At 44.9% G+C, this 21,719-nt stretch overlaps 1 protein-coding gene across 1 annotated transcript in view; it reads left to right on the top strand.

Annotated features, from left to right (window-relative positions):
- MAU2 (MAU2 sister chromatid cohesion factor) overlaps positions 1 to 21,302 on the top strand; it is a 62,665-nt gene extending 41,363 nt beyond the window's left edge. Inside the window, 14 exon segments of the mRNA XM_030219741.1 lie at positions 184 to 277; positions 854 to 957; positions 1,875 to 1,968; positions 2,447 to 2,511; positions 2,899 to 2,920; positions 2,923 to 2,981; positions 3,300 to 3,331; positions 3,333 to 3,347; positions 11,548 to 11,625; positions 17,431 to 17,522; positions 17,525 to 17,541; positions 19,207 to 19,297; positions 20,122 to 20,249; positions 20,549 to 21,302. Of these exon segments, the coding sequence (XP_030075601.1) occupies positions 184 to 277; positions 854 to 957; positions 1,875 to 1,968; positions 2,447 to 2,511; positions 2,899 to 2,920; positions 2,923 to 2,981; positions 3,300 to 3,331; positions 3,333 to 3,347; positions 11,548 to 11,625; positions 17,431 to 17,522; positions 17,525 to 17,541; positions 19,207 to 19,297; positions 20,122 to 20,249; positions 20,549 to 20,623 (966 nt within the window). The 3' untranslated portion in view covers positions 20,624 to 21,302.
- Positions 21,303 to 21,719: the final 417 nt, after the last annotated feature.

Genomic DNA, 21,719 nt, shown 5'->3' with positions numbered 1-21,719 from the left:
ACAAAGCAGATATCAGACTTGTAAATCCTGTAGGATTTGTTTTTTGCTGCATTGGTGTCTGGACTTTTAAATATGTATATCTTTTTTATTTTTATTTTTTTTAACATATGGCTGAACACTTGAAGCTTTACTTTTTCTGGTTTGCTCCCTTCCCCATCTTCATTATCCTCTGCTCCTTGGCAGGTAACAGTAATGCATTCCATGCAAGCTGGTTACTTGGAGAAAGCACAGAAGTACACAGACAAAGCACTCATGCAGCTTGAAAAATTAAAAGTAAGTTTGCTCTGTCTTTAAGCTCAGCTGTGGTGGAGGGTTTAATGAATTATGGACAGAGCATCAAACAGTGCTTCCTTATCTGCTCCAGACCATTCCTGACGAGTGGATAATATACACTCCTACCAGCAGAGGGAGACTGAGAATTATTGAGTAGTGACACCTGCACAGTGCATAACACTCATAAGGAGAGTAAAGAATATCATACAGTAGTGTGTGACTTGCAGTCCTGCAAGTCACACACTGCTGTATGATATTGTCTCCTGAGACATTGTGTGTGCCTCACTTGCCCCTAAATGTGTATGAATGTGCGTTGGTATTAACACCAGAACTAAACTCTTGAGTCCAAGAAAAAGGAAGAAGCAGTTAATCAACTAATCTCAGAAGATCCCCTCCTATTATAAGTAAGCAGAATTAAAAAGGATGTTCAGGTCTGTATTCCATGTAACTGGGAGAGGACAGGAGATGCTAGTCGGGGGGAGGGGGGGAGCAGGAAGCACTAATTTGTACAATATGTGACGGGGCAGAATGCACTGATCTGTATTATTGCTGTGTGGCTGATTCTGTTTTCACTCTCCAGTGTTAGACTCCAGTCCCATCCTGTCATCTTTCCAAGTAATTTTGCTGGAGCATATTATAATGTGTCGACTGGTCACAGGACACAAAGCCACAGCACTGCAGGAGGTAGGTACAAGTTGGCGCTTCTGTTTCTTGCTCAACATGTAGATAATACAAATTAAGAAAAGGGGCTTGAATTCATCAGGTTAAGGTTTTATAATCCTGTCTAATTTGTCTTTTGTTCTTTTATTAGAGTAATCCGGTTGTCCATTTCTGTTGACATTTCTTCATGTTGTCAGCTGCAGTAATTCTGCCTGAACTCAGAGTGAATGGCTTGCTGACAGCAGAGAGGAAGTGTAGATCTGGTACTGGTTCACAGAGGATCCCGAGCCTGTTTACCTTCCTGTCATCTTGGCCTAGTCCAGTGGTTGCCAAACCTAATCTGGAGGCACCCCAGCCACTCAGGTTTTCAGGATATCCACAATGAATATTCATGAGAGATTTGCATGCAGGCAGTGCGTGCAAATATTTCTCATGAATATTCATTGTGGATATCCTGAAACCTTGACTGGCTGGGGTGCTTCCAGGACTAGGTTTGGGAATCACTGGCCTAGTCCTTTCAAACAGTTTTCTTTCTCATTTAGTTGGCGTTCTCTGTTGATGAGATTGTAGGGCTGGGATTGCAGGTGGAACTACCTTTATTAAAATATTAATGTGCTGGCAAAATCTGTCTGGGCACTTTTTAACACTGTATCAGTAGAGTCTGGCAGGTGAGGATCGGGTGTGCCTAGTCTGCCCTTCTGCATCTTGGAAGGCTCAGCTCGATTTCCAGGCATCCTCTTGAGCTCACCACAGCCTTCTGCATCTGTCCCAAGCAGACAACTTCTGTCATGGTTCTTACCCTCAGTTGGTGCTGATTGTAGTTTTCCACAGAAACTGTTCTTTTGAGCCTCCCTTCTCCTAGATACTTGAAATGTGGATTGACAGTTTTGTGTTCAGCAAAGTTCATGGCTAAACTGTTTGGATTATTTTTTGGCTTGCAGATTTCCCAGGTCTGCCAACTGTGCCAGCAGTCCCCCAGACTGTTTTCTAACCATGCTGCCCAACTTCACACGTTATTAGTAAGTAGAAAGCTGGGTTGATTTTTTTTTTTTTTTTAATGGAGAGGCTGCAATGCATGTGCATCATGTAGGCTTTATTTTTGGAAGAGGAAACCATTGTTGGTAAATAATCTTAGCTAGCACTGTGCCAGTTCTTCATAGTTCTTCATGATTATCTTTTTTAAATGTTTAATCATGGTGTAAAACAAGTTTAGATGCCATAGATGTTAATAGCAACAAGATTGTTACTGTGTGTAATCTGAGAATTAAGTTCTTTTCTTAGCAGCCCTTGCCTATTGCTTGCTTTGGCCACTAGATGGAGCAGTTTGTACAACAGTGCCTTGTGACACTGAAAGCATTCACAGCATGGCATTGAAGCAGGCCTTGCTCTGCAGGAGCCCTCCTGCTTTTATCAGAGATGTGTTTAATGTTTCAGTATACATTTGGAGTGCACTGCTGATCTGGTGTACTGTGTGTGTGTGTGTTTTTTAACTATCTCCTTTGTTTTATTTAAGGGTTCTACTGCATTTCTGTTAACTGTATGGACAACGCAGAAGCTCAGTTTACAACAGCATTACGGGTAGGATTTTAGTTGGGGTGGGGGGGGGGTCTGTCTTACCAGATATCTTGAGGGAGAACTGTACATGTCCAACATGGGTGACCCTCATGGCCTAGCAAAGGGTTGGAGTTGGCCATTATCAAACACTATACAAATTTTGTGACAATTCCTTTGTATGAGTCTTCGATTCTCACCTGTCTCTCTCAGGTTCCTCTAGTTCTAGTCCCCTTTCTCTCTGTATTCCTGTGATAGATTAGCAGCTTGAAGAGCAGATGCACCAGATCTGTTCACTTTTTAAGAGGTTCATAGATGGTGTACACTCCCCTCCCACCCCACCCCATAAAGAAAAAGCAAGAAAAGACTGAGAGCTCTGCCCCTGATATGGCAATCTATTGTGCCTTTTTACAGCTAACAACGCATCAGGAATGGTGGCATTCATTGTGACAAACTTGGCCAGTGTCTACATAAGAGAAGGCAACAGACACCAAGAGGTAAGGAAGGCAGATGAAAAGACAAATAGGTTTGAGAGACCTCATTAACGGGGCAATCTTCAGACTCTGCTGATAAAAGAAGGATGGCCAGGGCTTCCATGTGAGTCTGTAAACCAAGATTCATAGGCTTAGCACTGGTAGCCACTCATACATGAGATTTAGAACTGCTACTGTTTTGGAAGAATCAATCTGGAGGAGCCAGAGTCTAAAGCAATGCAACATGCAATTATATTAGAAACAAACATTTAAGAAAGTGTGACCTATAGTTTAAAAGTTTCCATTGCTTCTAAAATTGTTTTGATTTCTTTGTAACCACAGCTTTACAGTTTGTTGGAAAGGATAAACCCGACCACAATTTCCTGTAAGGTAGGACTTGCACTTCTTAAATTCCAATCTGCCTCTTTAGTAAATAAGCAGGTTTTTTTTTTTTACAAAGAAAAATATCAATATAACAACATGTAGAAAGATATTAGATAAAAGGAGAGATGGGAATTATATGTTTCAATTAATAAAGCTTGGTAGACTTGCAGCCCCTTGAAAAGTCTTAATGAGAGAGGGCAGTCAACATCAGGAGTTCTGATTAGCTTTCCATCATACCAGCACAGGTGGGAGCCCCATTGTACAGAGAATTGTGACTAAAGTAAGGCAGTAATAGGGCTGCACCAGTGATTCTTCAGTAGAGCTGTGCATTTCCATGTAGGAAACCTGCATTTCCTTAGTGTCTGTCTGGACCAGGATCTGACTGATGGGTTATGCACTCCTTCCAGCAGGTGGAGACTGAGCTCTGACTAGTGAGTCAATAAGAGCCCTAGCCACCTAGACCTAGATTCAGTATTCTCAGTCTCCAGCAGGTGGAAGGAGGTGAGCCCTGTAGTCTCCTCTCCATTTTCTCTGTTTTCTCTTATTGAAAAAAAAAAAAAGGGGGGGGGGGGTTGGCTCTTTCACTTTCCTTTTGTGCACCGGTGATACCTTTGAGTTGGAGGCTGAGGTCTGCAGAGGTCTCATTTAGCCTCGGGTGCTACACTCAGGGGTACTGAGTTCCTCCTATTTTCCTTCCGTTGTCTCCCGGTAGCGATAGCTACTCCTATTGTGCAGGAAAGTGCTCAGCCTCTTCGGTGGGAGAGGGTTGAAGCTTGGGGCAGCTCTGTCTCTGCAGGTTTCACAGCGCTTTGACTTTCCTCTGGCTCTTCACAGTAGTGTGTTTTTTCTTGGCTGTTTAAAAAAGGGTAAGGGATTCTCTCAGGAGCCGCACTATGGCAGAAAGGTTCGGCGATGCACTGTCTGTCAGAACTGGGGAATTGGACTAAACAGCACATGTAAATATTGCACCGTGTTTGAGGTTTCTCCTGCAGCTGGCCCTTCTCTCTCAGCCTCTTGCAGGGGTCATGGCTCCGGCTCCCTCAGCAGTTATCTCTTCCATCTTGGCAGGAAAAGGTGCCATTTTGCCAGTTTCTAGTGGCTTGGAGGACCATCTCTCTTCTCTCTTACCCCAGTCAGTGGAACGATCGGCAGTAGTGCAGCCGGAGCAATTAGGACTCCAGGAAGGAGGTTTCCCTCCTGAGTTTGTCCTTCAAATGTATCTGGCTTTTTTATTAAAGAAATCGTGTCCTGCTTCTACCCCTTCAGGAGGATCTTTAGCTAAGCAAGTAGCGCCTGCAAAGAGGGCTAGGGGGTCCTGGGACTTAGAGAAGGACCAGGCTTCTAACCCAGATTTGGAGATGCCCTCTCTGAAAGAGGTAGGGGAGCAGCAGTTGGAGGACCCCGGTTCTACTGACACAGGGGCGGAATCTTTACTCCTGGGGGAAGATCCTTCAATTGTTAGAATTTTCCACAAGGAAGATCTACAGGAACTCTCTTCATTGGTAGCGACCACTTTACATTTTGAGCAGCCCACAGTCCTAGAAGACCGTAAGGTGGATCTGCTAGTTACAGGCATTAGACGTCCTGGGAAATCTTTTCCCTTGCACCAGGATATTAGGGACATTATTCAGGCTCAATGTGATGTACCAGATTCTCCTTTTCATCCAGCTAGGCCTATGGTATGGCTTTATCCGGTTCCAGATGCAGACAAATCCAGTCTTAAAATTCCTGTGGTAGATGCGGTAGTCTCGGCTGTAACTAAGCGCAATACAGTTCCTGTTGATGGAGGCACAGCTCTTCAGTATGTTCAGGATCGTCAGGTGGAAGCTCTCTTAAAGAGTAGTTTTGATGTCTCTTCCTTAGCGGTATAGGTGACCATTTGTGGTTCCTTAGTGGCTAGGGCGTGCTTCCAGTGGGCAGAAAGAGACTTGGACAGAGCTTCCAATGATTTTTCCTCTATAGACGCAGAAGATTGAGATGGGCTCTATCTTCTAAGCGGATGCTTTGTACGATTTGCTAAGGGCCTCTTCAAAGTCCATGGCCTTGGGGGTTGCAGCATTCCGTTCTCTTTGGTTGAGAGTTGGTCTGCAGATGCAGATAGGCTATAGTCCTTTTTGTTTGGGGACGAATTGGATAAGTTAGTTTGGGGGATATGAAAGTCCCTCGCCTTCCGGAAGACCAGCCTAGAGCATCAGGTTGTGGCTGTCTTGGCTCGCGGTCGGGGGGTGAGATTTCCGTCGTTTTCTGTCAGGTAGAGGAGCTCAGACTCGGAGGTTCTTGGTTTTTCCAGAGAAATCAGTCCGTTCAGGTCCCGCTGAGGTGGTAGGGAACCCGGAGCTTCTTTCCAGTCCCCAGCCCATCCGGCAATCAATAAAGGTGTGCGGGTCCCTCCTTTGATTCCTGTAGGAGGCTCGTTAACCACAGATTTATTGGAGGTGGGCCCGGTACCACCGATCAGTGGTTGTTGGAGGTTATTAGAGATGGGTACGCCCTTAGAGTTTTCACGGCATCTTTAAGACGCCTTTCTGGAGTCTCCCTGCTGGTCTCTCCTCAAGGCGGGGAGCGGTCCGGGACACTCTATTAAGGCTTCTGAAACTCCAGGCTGTTTGTCCGGTTCCTCCCTCAGAAGTCAGACAAGGCCGTTATTCTACTGTAGTTCCAAAGATGAAAGGATCTTTCACCCAATTTTAGATCTCAAGGCGGTCAATCGGACGCTCAAGGTCACCAGTTTTTGGATGGAAACCCTTTGCTCAGTGATAGCAGCCGTCAGATCGGTGAGAAACAGCACTATAGCCTATCTGCACATTCCAATTTGGGCCATGCACCAGCGATTTCTTCGCTTTGCAGTCCTGGGCTAGCATTTTCAGTTTTGGGCGCTTCCGTTTGAACTACAGCTCCTTGCACGTTCACCAAGTCATGGTAGTGGTGGCAGCGGTTCTCAGAAAAGAGGGAATTTTGGTTCATCCCTATTTAGGCGACTGGCTAATCTGAGCGAAGTTGTATCAGGAGAGTTTGCAGGTCAGGTGGTCCAGTTTCTGCAGTCCTTCGGTTGGGTGGTCCAGTTCCCTACAGTCCCTTGGTTGGGTGGTCAACACCGCCAAGAGTCGCCTGGTGCCTTCTCACTCCCTACAGTACTTGGGAGTGTCTTTCAATACAGCACGAAGTCGGATTTTTCTTCCTTAGAGCAGAATTCTCAAGTACAGTCTCAGATTCGGACATTGCTGCACAGACACGTTCCCTGTGCTTGGGACTGTCTGCAAGTTTTGGCCTCTGACAGCAACAATAGAGGTAGTGCCTTGGGCCAGGGCACACATGAAGTCTCTCAGTCTTCCCTCCTGTGTTGGTGGTCTCCATAAATGGATTCTTCTGCAGTTGATTGCCTCTACGGACTCGGGAAACAGCAGCTTATTTTGGTGGCTGTGTACAGACGATTACGTTGGGATGCCTGTAAGAAAAAAGGGGATTGCCACTGGATCTGCCACAACAGATGCCAGCCTCAAGGGCTGGGGAGGTTTGCACAAGGTCTTTGGTCCCCTCAGGAGGCATCCTTCCGATCAACCTCTTGGAAACCAAGGCGATTGTTAGCTCTGAAAGTGTTTTGTTCGCTGTTAGAGGGTGAGTTTGGTACGCATTCTTTCAGACAACGCAACGGCGGTGGCTTATGTTAGTTCGGCAAGGGGGGAAAGAGAAGTCACCATTACAGCAGGAATCTTGTAGGCTCATGGCGTGGGCAGAACTTCATCTAGCCCCCCTTTCGGCTTCCCATGTAGCAGGGACAGAGAACGTTAATGGGCGGAATTTTCTCAGTCGTCACACCCTGGATCCGGGAAAATAGTCTGTCAGTCCGCAGGCATTCCAAGCGATGTGTATTGGGTGGGACTTCCAATCATAGATCTCTTAGCCACAAGTCTCAACACAAAGGTGCCCTGCTTCTTCAGTCACAGAAAGGATCTTGAAGTGGAGGAGTGGATGCTCTTCTCAGTCATAGTCTTCGGGTCTTCTCTATGTGTTTCCTCCGTGGCCTTTTCTGGGACGCCTCGCTCAGCAGGTCTAGGCACACTGAGGCCCTAGATTGGCCTCCGCAGACCGTGGTACGCAGATCTCGTGTGCCTCCTGGTCGCCCCTCCTCTCTGGTTTTCGGAGAGTCCCGGCCTTCTGATCCAGGGTCTGATCTTCATCCAGACTTGGCTTCGGTTTGTCTTAACAACCTGGCCTCTTAAACGGGCCTCGTTGACGAGAGAGCGGTACTCTTCTAAGGTAATTTCCACCATGCTTTGATTGCGACGTCCGTGACATCTCTGAATTATATTAGAACGTGAGGATTTTTGAGGCATGGTGCACTGATCAGGACATTTCTCCCTTATGTGCTTCTGTAGTAGAGCTTTTGGATTTTTTGCAGCATGGATTTTGATAAGGCTTGGCTCTCGCTTCTCTTAAAGTGCAAATTGTGGCATTGTCTTGCTTTTGGGGGCACGTGCATGGCAAGAATTTAGCTAGTCATCCGGATGTTTCTCGTTTTTTGAAGGGAGTTAGGTCTCCTTCGTCCTCACTGTAGGGCTATCTTTCTGGCCTGGGATCTTAATATGTTTCTGTCTATACTTACTAGGTCTATGAGTCGTTTTCATCTTGTTCTCTTAAGGATTTGATGCTGAAAACAGTATTTTTGGTAGCCATGGCTTCAGCTAGGAGAATGTTGGAGTTGCAAGCTTTTTCCTGTAAGTCGCCGTTTTTGGAGTTTTCTAAAGAGCGTGTGGTATTGCGTCCCATTCCTTCTTTTCTTCCTAAGGTCGTATTGCAGTTTCATCTCTCTGTCGGTAGTTTTGCCTATCTTAGGTTCTTCCTCCAGTTCTGAAGACCAACGAAGATTATGGACTCTTGATGTTAAGAGAATTCTTAAGGTTATAGAGGAATTCAGACCATCTGTTTCTGCTTATTGGAGGTTCCCATAAGGAGTTAGCAGCCTCTAAACCCACCATTTCTAGGTGGCTTAAGGAGATCTGCTTACTTTCTGTCTGGCAAGCAAGTGCCAGATGGAGTCAAGGCCCACTCTATTAGAGGGCAAGCTGCTTCTTGGATGGAACACTTTTTGGTGCCGCCTTTGGACATTTGTAAGGCAGCGACTTGGTCTGCCTTGCATTCATTCTCAAAGCATTACAGCTTAGATAATGCAGTGTCGGCAGGAAGCAATTTTTGGTGCGGGGGTTCTCGCGGCAGGTTTGCTGGAGCACTGCTTAAGAGCACTGCTTTATTCCCATCAGTCAAATCCTGGGCCGGTTATGAGGGACGCTAAAGAAGGAGAAATTAGATCTTAGCTGCTAATTTGCTTTCCTTTAGTCCCTTGGACCAGCCCAGGTCCCACCCATTTTCATTGTTGATAGTACTGCAGAGCGGTTAATGGTTTTCTTGTTTGTTGTTGGCTACGTATATTAGTTTGGGGATGGAGCTGCTGTGTGCGTTACTTTATTAAACATTAAAACAAAATTTTTAAAGGCGAGCTTCGCCAAATGAATGGGTAAATGTGCGGCACAGTTCTTAAGTTCTACAAACTGAAGAGTAGCAAATCTCCTGGACCGGATGGTATTCATCCCAGAGTACTGATAGAACTGAAAAATGAGCTTGCAGAGCTATTGTTAGTAATATGTAATTTATCCTCAAAATCCAGTGTGGTACTTGAAGATTGGAGGGTGGCCAATGTAACGACAATTTTTTAAAAAGGTTCCAGAGGAGATCCAGGAAATTATAGACCGGTGAGTCTGACGTTGGTGCCGGGCAGAATGGTAGAGACTATTATTAAGAACAAAATTACAGAGCATATTCAAAAGCATGGATTAATGAGACAAAGTCAACATAGATTTAGTGAAGGGAAATCTTGCCTCACCAATCTACTACATTTCTTTGAAGGGGTGAACAAACATGTGGATAAAGGGGAGCCGGTTGATATTGTGTATCTGGATTTTCAGAAGGCGTTTGACAAAGTACCTCATGAAAGACTCCAGAGGAAATTGGAGAGTCATGGGATAGGAGGTAGTGTTCTATTGTGGATTAAAAACTGGTTAAAAGATAGAAAACAGAGAGTAGGGTTAAATGGTCAGTATTCTCAATGGAGAAGGGTAGTTAGTGGGGTTCCCCAGGGGTCTATGGCTGGGACCGCTGCTTTTTAACATATTTATAAATGACCTAGAGATGGGAGTAAGTAGTGAGGTAATTAAATTTGCTGATGACACAAAGTTATTCAAAGTCGTTAAATCGCGGGAGGATTGTGAAAAATTACAAGAGGACCTTACGAGACTGGGCGTCTAAATGGCAGATGACGTTTAATGTGAGCAAGTGCAAAGTGATGCATGTGGGAAAGAGGAACCCAAATTATAACTACGTCATGCAAGGTTCCACATTAGTCACGGACCAAGAAAGGGATCTAGGTGTCATCGTTGATAATACATTGAAACCTTCTGCTCAGTGTACTGTTGCGGCTAAGAAAGCAAATAGAATGTTAGGTATTATTAGGAAAGGAATGGAAAACAAAAATGAGGATGTTATAATGCCTTTGTATTGCTCCATGGTGCGACCACACCTCGAATATTGTGTTCAATTCTGGTTGCTGCATCTCAAAAAAGATATAGTGGAATTAGAAAAGGTGTAGAGAAGGGCGACGAAAATGATAAAGGGGATGGGATGACTTCCCTGTAAGGAAAGGCTAAAGCGGCTAGGGCTGTTCAGCTTGGAGAAAAGGCGGCTGAGGGGAGATATGATAGAGGTCTATAAAATAATGAGTGGAGTTGAACGGGTAGATGTGAAGCATCTGCTTACGCTTTCCAAAAATACTAGGACTAGGGGGGCATGTGATGAAGCTACAATGTAGTAAATTTAAAACGAATCTGAGAAAATATTTCTTCACTCAACGTGTAATGGAATTCATTGCCAGAGAATGTGGTAAAGGCGGTTAGCATAGCGGAGTTTAAAAAAGGTTTGGACAGCTTCCTAAAGGAAAAGTCCATAGACCATTATTAAATGGACTTGGGGAAAATCCACTATTTCTGGGCTAAGCAGTACAAAGTGTTTTGTACTTTTTTGGGATCTTGCCAGGTATTTGTGACCTGGATTGGCCACTGTTGGAAACAGGATGCTGGGCTTGATGGACCTTTGGTCTTTCCCAGTATGGCAATACTTATGTACGTAAGTGTCTCATCCAGCACGTTATAATTACATTTTAGTGGCTGCTGAGGTTCCTGGTGGCAAAGAATGTGGTTTTTTCTTTCTTTCGTCTCCTACTTTAACTCAATACTGAATCTAGGTCTAGATGGCCAGGACTCTTATTGGCTCACTAGAGTCAGAGTTCTCAGTCTCCACCTGCTGGAAGGCGTGCATAACCCATCAGTCAGATCCTGGGCCAGTCCAGAGGGACTAAAAGAGAGCAAACTAGCAGGTAAGATCTAATATCTCCTTAATTCCTGAGCTGAGCTGATTCTTGGGCCATCTGAGGAAGCCGCAGAAGCAGTATTCGTAGCTGGAGAGAGTCCCAGCCATGAATATTACAGGGGTGTGCTAAACCAGCTGTGAATAATTTTGTTTCCTTAGCATCAGTACAAGACCAGACCAGTCCAGAAACCTTTGTGTGTCCACCAACCAGCAGGTCGATGCACACACAAACTACAAGTTCCTAGATTGGTCAGGTGCAACTATAAAGGAAAGAGAATTCACAGGTAGAACCTAATTTCTCCTTCTGTGACATCCTCAGGCCTAGATGCATGTTTCTTTCATATGTACCAAGATGTAGAGGATTGGCAATGTGATGGATGCACAGGATTAGAGAGAAGTAGTATAAAATGGCCGTGTCTCCTGATGATTGCACATGAAGGCTTAAGGTGCTGTAGCTTGAAAAGGACAAGTTATAATTATGTGGGAATCCCACACAAAGCATGAAGAAAACACCAGACCAGAAAACAGCAGAGAGATGCTGAGACCTCAGCAGCAGTTTTTCTTGGGTGAATGAGTCAATTTACTTGCATTGGTCTGAACATTAGTGCTCCCATACTATGGCTGCTGTAGCACCAATTTTCCAGAGTGTTTTGCCAGTCCCCTGTGTTGCCATAAACTGATCGAGTTTCAGATTGAAAAACGTAGAATTGGCATGCCACTGCTTCTCTATTGGGTAGTGAATAGGGTTTAGTATTGTGATCTTATTTTCACTTATGTACTGCGTTTTCAGCTCTCATTGCCTGAGGGCAGCTGCGTTTTATATCCGAGGGCTCTTCTCCTTCTTCCAAGGAAGATACAATGAAGCCAAGTGAGTAACATGAAAGTGCTGTTGGTCTCCGATAGCTGAGAGTTCTAATCCTGATATTGGCTACTGCAATGTTTTTATTTTTAGGGTGAAGGTAGTTAAGGCCTGCCTTAGTTGTCAATAATGTTTATTTTTAATGTATCACAAAATGCTAGGCATCAAAGCGATTTAAGGAAGAATCTTTTTTATTGATGCATTAAGAACTAAATACAAAAGGAACAAAGTCAAAAAGTTAATCTACTTCAAATAGTATACAGCTTTCCAAGGAGTGATTTCCCCCCCCCCCCCCCCCCCCCCCCCCCCCCCCCCCCCCCCACCACCACCCCAAGAAAAATGGACAAACCAGCAAAAAGGAAAGAAACTTTTTATATAGACCTGGGTTCTTATGACCAATTATGGCCAATACCCTGTAAACACCCGCATCATTTTTATCATCATTCCCCGCCCCCCCCCCCCCCCCCCCCCCCCCCCATCAAAGCGATTTTAAATTTAAAAAAAACCTACCTGCTAAAATCTCTGAGGGTATTATACAAGTGCTAAAGTCAGACTACTCTTCCCCCGAGTTAGGGAGATAGCTGTGAAATAAGACTTCTCTTACTTTTGTCATATCGAAAGGATTGATGCATGAAAGGCCGGTGTTTTCAATATTGTACAGGCTCGCTTTGTAATGGTAACCAACATTCCATTATGTAGATTCCCATTATTCCAGAACTTGTGGGATAGTTGTGTCCATAACTAGCAGGTGCAGACTGAGCCGAGACACGGATAGGTCTCTTTGCATCCATATCTCTCTGGCATCCAGTCCCAGCTCCTCAGTATTTTCTATCTCCACCAGGTGGCTGGACACCCCTTCCAGCCTCTGGTTCTGAGTGATTTTGCTCCTGGTCCAGTTGGTCAACTGGTCCCCAGTTGAGCTTTGTGGGTGGCTTGAGTCTGCAAAATCATATCGGGAGGTCTTCAGATTGCTGTCTGTGGTGCCTCGTGAATTTGCTTCTTCCCTCTCTTCACCGATCCCCTGTTTCCTGTGGTATTCTTTTTCCTTTTTTAGCACAATCTTACAAAAAAAAAAAAAAAAGAGGATGATGAAAAGATTTACTAGAGAGCATGGGACAGAGTATCAGTCCTGATGCTTTCTCATCTGAGCTTGGGAGAAACAGCCAACAGTAGTAAGTCGGACTAAAGTTTGACTCTACTTGGTGTAGAGGAGGGACGTTGACTCACTGCTTGTGACAGTCGGGGTGAATGGCGATTCTCGAGGCAGTTAAGCAGAGTTACCGCTGTGAGACCAGCCTTCCGGTATTGGGGCGTTGCAGTACGTGCAGTGCTGGAGAATCCCATGAAAACATAGAGGAAACGGTCAGGTGGCAGCATATCTTCAGATTTGACACAGCATCCGAAGTATACCAGGGAATTTGGGCTGTCAGACAGGGCCGGTGCACAGTTTGATGCAGGAAAGTGCGGGAACCAGTGCCATTTTGTCAGGGTCGACTGGCAGGGAGGAGCAGGCTCTTGTCATCACACAATGGAGTACAATCCGCCATTTACAGCCTCAGGGCCCAACAGAACATTCAAGCTGCATCGGGATCTTCATTAACTTGGTGGGAAAGTAAGCCACACTGGTTGCTGGAGGATAAACTGAAAGCCTCTGGTCAACTGTCTTCAGGGAGCTCTTGAGACAGCAGACAGTACTGGCCTGATCATTAGCAGTATGTTCAGAAGTCCTGCTTTCAGGCACACCAGTCTTCTTTCATGTGGACAGGAAGTCCTCTCAGTCAGCTAGAGTGTTCAATGCCTCCAGCGTTTTTCAATGATGCAAAGCTGGTCCACTCTTCTCTCCCTCTGGTGGGAGGATGTCTTCAGGAGTTTTGGGAGGAGTGGGCCAAAATCATGTTGGACCAGTAGGTTCTGGATATTCTTACAGAAGGTTACAAGTTTGAGTTCTCCCGTCCGGTCACTCCTCTCTTTTTGCAGTCTCTTTGTTGAAAGTGAACCAAGGCGATAGAGGTTCAGGCCAACCTAGATTACTTGCTGGGGCTCTGGGCCTTTGTTCCAGTTCGCCAGGCCGAACAGGGGTAAAGCAGATAGTCTGCTTTATTGTCCACCCCCCCCCCCCCCCCCGAAAAAGGAAGGCACCTTTCAAACCGTTGCCGCCAAGTGTCCCTGCTTTGCATGGAGACACTGAGCAGTGTTGGCTTCGGTTTCAAGCGGGACAGGTTTCTCACCGCCCTCAATCTGAAGGAGGCATACTTGCTTGTACCCATATGGCCTCCGTATCAGAGGACTTGCATGTACCCATATGGCCACTGCATTAGAGGTTTCTATGTTTGCTGTGCTGGGCTGTCATTTTCAGTTCAGAGCTTTCCCGTTCGGTGTCACCACAGCTCCAAGAACGTATATCAGTGTTGCAGTAGTGGCAGCCTTCGTTTGGCACCAGGGAATCAAGAGTTCACCCATCTATCAATGACTGGCTCATTCATGCGTCATCCTATTTGGACAGCGTGGTGGTGACAAAGTTGTCCATCTTCTGTAGTTGTTGGGTTGGATGATTACTTTCGAGAAGAGTAGACTAACTCCTTCACAGATGTGGGCGTTCTATTCGACACAGGCACAGGAAAGGATTTTCCTCACAGAGCGCAGGAGGTCAAAATTGATTCAACAGATTCGTCTTCAGTTCAGTCAAGGCAGGCCCAGGTTCTGGGGTCAGTGATGGTAGCGATGGAAGTGGTGCCACGGGCAAGGGCTCATATAGAGCCATTAAAGAATCTCTTCTCAGCTGCTGGTCTCTGGTGTCACAGAAGTACAACTTTCATCTTCCTTGGACACTGATTGCCAGACGGGAGTATGCAGTGGTCCTGGAATTTGACCATCAGAGCTCCCTTTCCGATAATGCAATGGGAGGTGGTTACAACGGATGTCAGCAAGTTAGGTAGGGGGGGCTCATTGAAAATTCAATCTCGCACAGGGCACCTGGACGGAACAGGAGTCTTGGTGATCGATAAATCGCTTGGTGCTCAGGGCCGTGCGGAATGCCTTACTCAACTTTGACTTTGCTTCCGTTCTGGCAGAGGCCCTAGTCTTGAGTTTTCTCTGGCAATACAACAGCAGTGGCTTAAATCAACAAGCAAGGCAGAACCCTCAGTTGTCCGATGGTGGTGGAGTTGGGCGGAAAAAAATCTCTGCTTGTCGGGAGCTTACATCGCCAGGTCCTTGAATGTAGCGGCGGACTTTCTCAGCAGGCACTTCTTGGACCCAGAATAGGAACTATCCAGCCAGAGGTTTCAGCTGATAGTGGACTGATGGAGTTCTCCGCTTCTGGACGATGGCGATGAAGAGGAATGCCAAAGTGCCCAAGTTCTTTAGCCATCGGAAATAACCGGGTCAATGGGATTGATGCCCTACTGCAAGCCCTGGCCATAGACACATCTACTGTATGTCTTCCCTCTTTGGCCCATGGTAGGCCGCATTTTGAAAAGGAACGCATTGCACCAGGGTTGAACAATTCTGGTAGCCCCAGATAGGCCGCAGTATGCAGACCTTTGACTGAATGGGGTCCTCTCTGTCTTCCGCAGGTACAGTGACACTTGGTCCTGTGACTTGGCCATTGAAAGGGTTTGATTGAGACAAAAAGTATGTTCTGATGTGGTCATTGCTACCTTGCTTCAGGCTCAGAAACGTTCTACATCCATGGCGTACATGATGGTGTAGAGAACATTCGAGGGCTGGTGTTCTGAGCGCTGACTTTCTCACTTTTCTGCTCAGATCATGCAGATCCTAGCATTTCTTCAGGCAGTCTTCAGAAAGGATGGCTTTGGTTCTTTAAAAGTTCAGGTTGTGGCTTTGGCCTGTTTCAGGGGCCGACTACAGAAGATGCCTCTTGCAGCTTACCCAGATATCGTTTGATTCTTATGGAGGTTGGGCCACTTATGGCCTCCCTTTCGTACCCTGTGTCCAGAGTGGAACCTTAATTTAGTCCTTTGGGTTCTTCAGAAGCCTCTTTTTGAGCCACTCCGTAAGGCCTCCTTGAAGACCTTAGGCTAAAGATGGCAATCTTGATGGCTGTTGTGTGGCACGTAGGGTTTCGGAGCTTGTCAGGATCCCTTTCTTTGCTTTTCAGAGGTGGGGGTCTCCCTGTACAAAGTTCTTTCCTTCCGTCCTTCCAAAAGTAGTATCAGCATTTCATCTCAGTCAATCTGTGGAACTTCCGTCCTTTCGCAGAGAGGACAAAGAGACTCAGTATTCTTTCTTGAAGCTTCTCGATGTGTGTAGTCTTCATTAAGATATCTGGAAGTCACGAATGAGTTTTGCAAATCTGACAGACTGTTTGTGCAGAGGCTTGGCCTTATGGATTATGGATTTGAAGCCCACAATTGCTAGATTGTTGGAGACTATTATGTCAGCTTAATTGCTTGCAGCTCATTCCATGAGGTGTATAGCAACATCCTGGGTGGAGACTAACTTACTGTCTCCGGCAGATATTTGCAAGGCAGCGATGTGGTCACTGCATACATTTGCCAAGCACTACAGGGTGGACATTGCAGCATGCTGAGAAGCCGGTTTTGGGGCTTTGGTCCTCAGGGTGGCGGTGCCAGGATCCCACCCACGCTAGAGATTGCTTTTGAATATCCCACAGGTTCTGGAATATTGGGAAGCTGTGCAATGGAAGGAGAATTTAGGTCTTACCTCATAATTTTGTTTCCATTAGTCCATCCCACTATTCCAGAGGCCCACCCAAAGTTTAGTTTAGTCCATGCAAACTAATGGGTCAAGTAATGACTGTCACCTTGCATGGTGCTTCCTGCATCTCTCTTCTCTACAAGTTGTCCAGAGATGAGAGGTCCACACACTTGCTCATCTGGTTAGTGTTAGGTTAGCGAGGTGTTTAAGGTTGTGTTTATTCTGAGTTTCTCCTTCCTGCTTGTGTATGTAAATACCGAGGAGCTGGACTGGATGCAGAGAGATATGTCTTGGCTCAGTTTTCAGTTCTCTATCGCCACCTTCGGGACACAACTAACAGGTTCTGGAATAGTGGGAAGGACTAATAGAAAGAAAATGATCAGGTAAGATGTAATTTCTCCCTAAGAGAATATTAATCTAGGCTCGGGGTTTCTTTGCTTATCAACCATTTTACAGAACTTGTGATATAAATTACAAAGGATAACCATAAAGGAGAAAAAGTACAGAACCCATGCTGTGGATAACAAGTAATCAGTGATAGCAGAAGATATTGCAATTAAGCATGAGTTATTAGACATGGTTTAGGTGAACTGGAGAGAGAGTTATAATGAGGTGTGATAAGGTATTGTGAAAGAGGAGGCAGCATTAAAGATGAACTGAAGCTTTTATTTCATTCTGAAGCTTTCTATCTCATATCCCCATCAAAGCTTTCACTGGAACTGAGGGTAATGCTGTCCTCTTGCTGTGGTTGACTTCAGAAGGTGTGGCCCTGGTGAACTGGGAATTTCATGAGGATCTGATGCAGGGTCTGGAGCTCCTGGCTCTCTCCTCCTTGCACCACAGCCTTTACTGTCTCTCTGTGTACACCTGGCCTGGCTTAGCTCACTTCTTCTGCTTTAGTTTTGCTAGATAGGTTATTGGCATCTCATTTATTATGCTTTCCTTTCTTCAACACAACAGAAAACAGACTGTCCTCTGAGAGGTCTTTTTCACTAGTGCTGATCTCATTAGAGAGATCCCATCTGTTTCTCCAGGTGACTCCTTCATGTTGATAGTCCTGCTTTTGGGAAAAATATTGATTTATACAGACCATGTATGTTCAGAATAACACATGAAAAATCTTCTATTTTGCAGACGATTTTTGCGAGAAACCCTAAAAATGTCAAATGCTGAAGATCTGAACAGGCTCACAGCCTGTTCTCTGGTCCTCCTGGGCCATATATTCTATGTCTTGGAAATCATAGGGTAAGCCCTCGCCTTCCCTCATCTGTATGTCTGTCTTCGTCAGTTCCTGATGCTATGGGCACAAATGAGAGAGAGAGAAGGGATATGTGGGCCTAGTTAGAAATTCAGGGATCGACAATCTACTGAAACCCCTTCCCAGGATGGACCAGTTGCTTTGCCTCTCCAGTCCCATCACCACCTCCATTTGCCTCATTTGGACCAGTGGTATCTGGTAACATTGTCACCTCTGATGCCAGCAGTGTGCTGCCTGGTTCTCAATGCCAGAGGCAGCTCCAGATCGTGTGTATGTTTTGGAAATGTTGTAGATTACATCAATAGAAAATGTTTGCATAGAACAGTTTTCTTAATTTTAACGTGATTTCCTGTAGAGGCCAACTGAATTTCGGTTATTGTTGTGGTACTAAAACTAGCCCAAAATCTGTTTTCTACCCAGTGTTCGGCTGAAAGGTTATAATTTTCACCTATGTTTTTTGTTTTGGCCTAAAATAACCGTGTTTTCAGTGAAAGCTGAAAATTTTGTGCTTTGTCCCATCTGCCTCCCTCCATCCTGAACAGGAGTTGCCCCCTTTGGCTTATCTTACAATCCCTGGTAGTCTATGCATATAGTTGGGGCAGGAGTGATTTCCCGTTATTCCTGCCCATTCCGGCTCTGCTTTGAAAATGGCTGCCACAACTGGGCCCTTCGTTCCTGTCCTGACTACACTACTAGACCACCAGGGATTATAAAGTGGTCTGGGGGGGGGGGGGGGTTTATATATATATATATATATATATATACAAAATAGTAGCACAAATTTAAGTGGGATGGTAAGCTTCTTAGGAATAAACCTCTGGAGTTACGATGTCAGATGTCATTCTGAGTGTGGCACAAAGTCAGCTACTATAAAAGCACTGTGGCTTGTAGTTTCAGTTTTCATTAGTTGCAGTCCATGTAAAGGGGCATTGATTTGATATACTGCTTTTCTGTGGTAGAACCAAAGCATTTTACATTGTATATAGACTATTTTGCTTGGAGGTAAAACATAGTCTTTCATTATTTAAATTATTATATTTTGGCTTGGATACTGTGAGTTTAGCAGAGGGATGCAGACTTCATGCTCTGACAATCCCCAGCAGCTCTAACTGGTTCATAATCACACAGTCAAACTTGAGATTTCAGTCAGTTTTGGCTTCGGCTAAAACCAGGTGATGTTTTGGCTGTGTGAACCCTAGCTCTGCTTAGACTGGCACATGTTGAAGGAGAGAATTTAGTCTTTTGAGTGATAACTGCCTTGTCTGTGGTCTTTGCTCTCTGCCATGTTTGTGATGTGCAGGATTTGTACGTATGCACCCATTCACTACCTCAGAACAGTGCTTTTGTGAACTTCTGCAGTACTTATTGTTTATGAAGCTAGAAGTTTGATCCAGTAGTTAGGTCTCATTTGTTTAAGGACATGTGCAGTGATAGAGGCACTTATGAGCACTGAATTTCTGTTTTCAGTTTTCCAAAGGTAGCATACCTCCAAGGTAAAAGCTTCTCATGGCCCATTGCTTCTCTTTTCTGCTGCTCACTCCATGTGTCCCTTGGAAAAGACACTACATTATACATTGTGTGTGTTTCTGGGGCAGGTTGGTGAGGAGGTGGATGTAGGCTGTTTAACGCAACACATCTTTTCTTTTGGGCAGGAAAGTAATAACATGGTGGTGCCAGCTATGCAGCTCGCCAGCAAGATTCCTGACATGTCTGTGCAGCTCTGGTCCTCGGCACTCCTGAGAGGTAATGCAGTTACTGTGCACCAGAAAGTAAATGCCTCCCACAGTGCCTCTCTCTGTAATGTGGACTACCTTACTGCACAAAAAAATGAATCGCTTATCCCCTTCCTATGAAGATGGTGTCTCTTGAGCGCTACTGAGCAGTCTGTCCTGGACAGCTCTGGCATTCCTTTTTTGAGGCAATTATAAAGTAGGTCTTCCAGAATGGCACAGTAGCTATACTATAATCCAGACACACCAGGACTGAGGGAGTTAAGGATGGACTTTCTGAAGGAAAGCGAGAGGAAACAAACATTCAATGATCTAGCAGACTTGAATGAATTACTAGAAGGAAGCATTTTCCATAGAAGGAGAAGCACAAGGGGTCAGTGTCTAAAGCAGAAGGGAAGTGCCAAAGCAACATGAGAGAACAAAGGGTGCAACAGACCCCAGAGAATTTAAGTATGCACAGAACAGACACACACCTAATTGGCTAGGATAGAGAAGCAGCAGACCACAGAATAAGCAAGATATATGCCCATACCTCAAGCAGGTAAAAAGAGCCAGAAGATAATGTCTGATTCTGTGTCCATTACAAAATGCAATGCACATTTCACTAAATTGTCCACTTCTTAACATGTACCTGTTGCCACAGCTGATCAGGAGAGCCTTTATCTAGTGTTGTCAATCTGTTCCTTCTCATAAGCCTCAAATTCACATGGGCAGCAGTTTTAGTGTCTAAGATTTATTGCTAAAGATTGAGGACACAATTTGACATGGTTATTCCTTCACAAAGTGTGCACAACTTTTTTTGTTTTTTTTACTTTTGTTCTGCTGCTGCTTTTCCAGATTTGAACAAAGCTTGTGGAAACACAATTGAGGCGCATGAGGCAGCACAGATGCATCAGAACTTCTCCCAGCAGCTTCTCCAGGATCACATCGAGGCCTGTAGTCTTCCTGAACACAACCTGATCACGGTATGGTGTAGCCCCTCCCCCCAATAAAAAAAAACCCTTAGGGAAAGGGAACAATGGCAATTGTGGAGCATGACAATGCATAATTTGCTGTTCCCCTCAGTAGCTGATGTGGAAAGGCAGTCTTGTGCAGGTTTCCAGCAGAGCCTTTGTTGTACTTATAGGAAGTGCAAGTGAGTGGTGTGGCAGTGGGACAACTTGTGCATACTGTCACATGCACTGAGTGGTGGGCAAAGAGACAATAATGTGGGTATAAAAGATTTATATATCTAACTGCATTTTTTCTCTCTCTTGTCTTGTAGTGGATAGATGGCCCACCTCCTGTCCAGTTTCAGGCTCAGAATGGTCCAACCACAAGCCTGGCCAGCCTCTTGTGAAAGACTGTACTTCCTCCAAGCCTTGCCAACTGTGACTCTGCCAGACCTGGCTGCACCACTACTAAGTAGTGTTGTATGCTTTTTAAACCTAAGCAACATTTTACTTTTTAATAATTATTTTTCTACGTTAAGAAATAAATCTCTTGTGCATTTTGTGTACTCTCTGGCCTGCAGCGGTAGCTGAGTCCTATTCAGCTTGAGAGATGGACAGACACCTTGGATCAAGGTTAGAAAACAGAGGGGCCAGGCGAGCTGAAAATACACAAGAATAAAACCAGTGTTTCTTTCAGCCAGGTTAAACCAGATAAAGCAATGGTGCTTCATTACTGTTGTTCCTGCACCACAAACCAGCAGGGGAAGTTCACTGAAGAGGAAAGTCTGTTTTAGATCATATGGGAACCTTCTGATTAGAAAGCTAACTTGGATGAGATGTTCCCAGAGGATGGACCTAGCAGAACAATCAACTTTTAAATTAAGTTATCGCTGTGATTTTGAGAGGTTGGAATGAATGAAGAGAACTCAACGCCCCTGCTATGGCTGGCATTTTGCTGCCACAGGAAGGGAACCTTGCTTTGCTTTTCTCCTTTGAAAAGGCATAGGGCATCATATTCCATTTGTGCAAGCCAGCAAACCTTGTCTGCCAGCTTTTCCTTTATCTCAGATGAAGATTTAATAACACACAAATAAATAACTTGGAGCTTCACAATGGGAAGTGCATTTTAAGCTGCTTTTACATACATGTTTTTATATTTATGATTTCACTTTGTGTTTTTTTTGTTTAACCACTGGTGCATTCAAATTATATTTTGTTCTGTACTAAATCTAGTACTGTATAGAGTTTGCAGAGAAAGGAATGACAGCTTTCAGCAATGGGAAGAGATTCTTTTCTTGCAAGTTTATTTAAAACAGTTATACAATCTTTAAAAGAAATTAGTTTCAAAATGATCACTCTTGAAGAAAGTCTGATATATTAGCATGTGTCTGTTACCAGTTTGACTCTTGTACTGGGGGGAAGGGGAGGATACGGGTACAGCTCAGGCACATAGCTCTGCTTGTGCTCCAGCAGTAAAGCCTGAGCAACAGGTTGCCATCCTGT

This window comes from Microcaecilia unicolor, chromosome 11 (assembly GCF_901765095.1).
Source record: "Microcaecilia unicolor chromosome 11, aMicUni1.1, whole genome shotgun sequence".
Taxonomy (NCBI): domain Eukaryota; kingdom Metazoa; phylum Chordata; class Amphibia; order Gymnophiona; family Siphonopidae; genus Microcaecilia; species Microcaecilia unicolor.
Note: the sequence above shows the minus strand (reverse complement) of the source record. Positions and strands in the feature narration are given on the sequence as shown.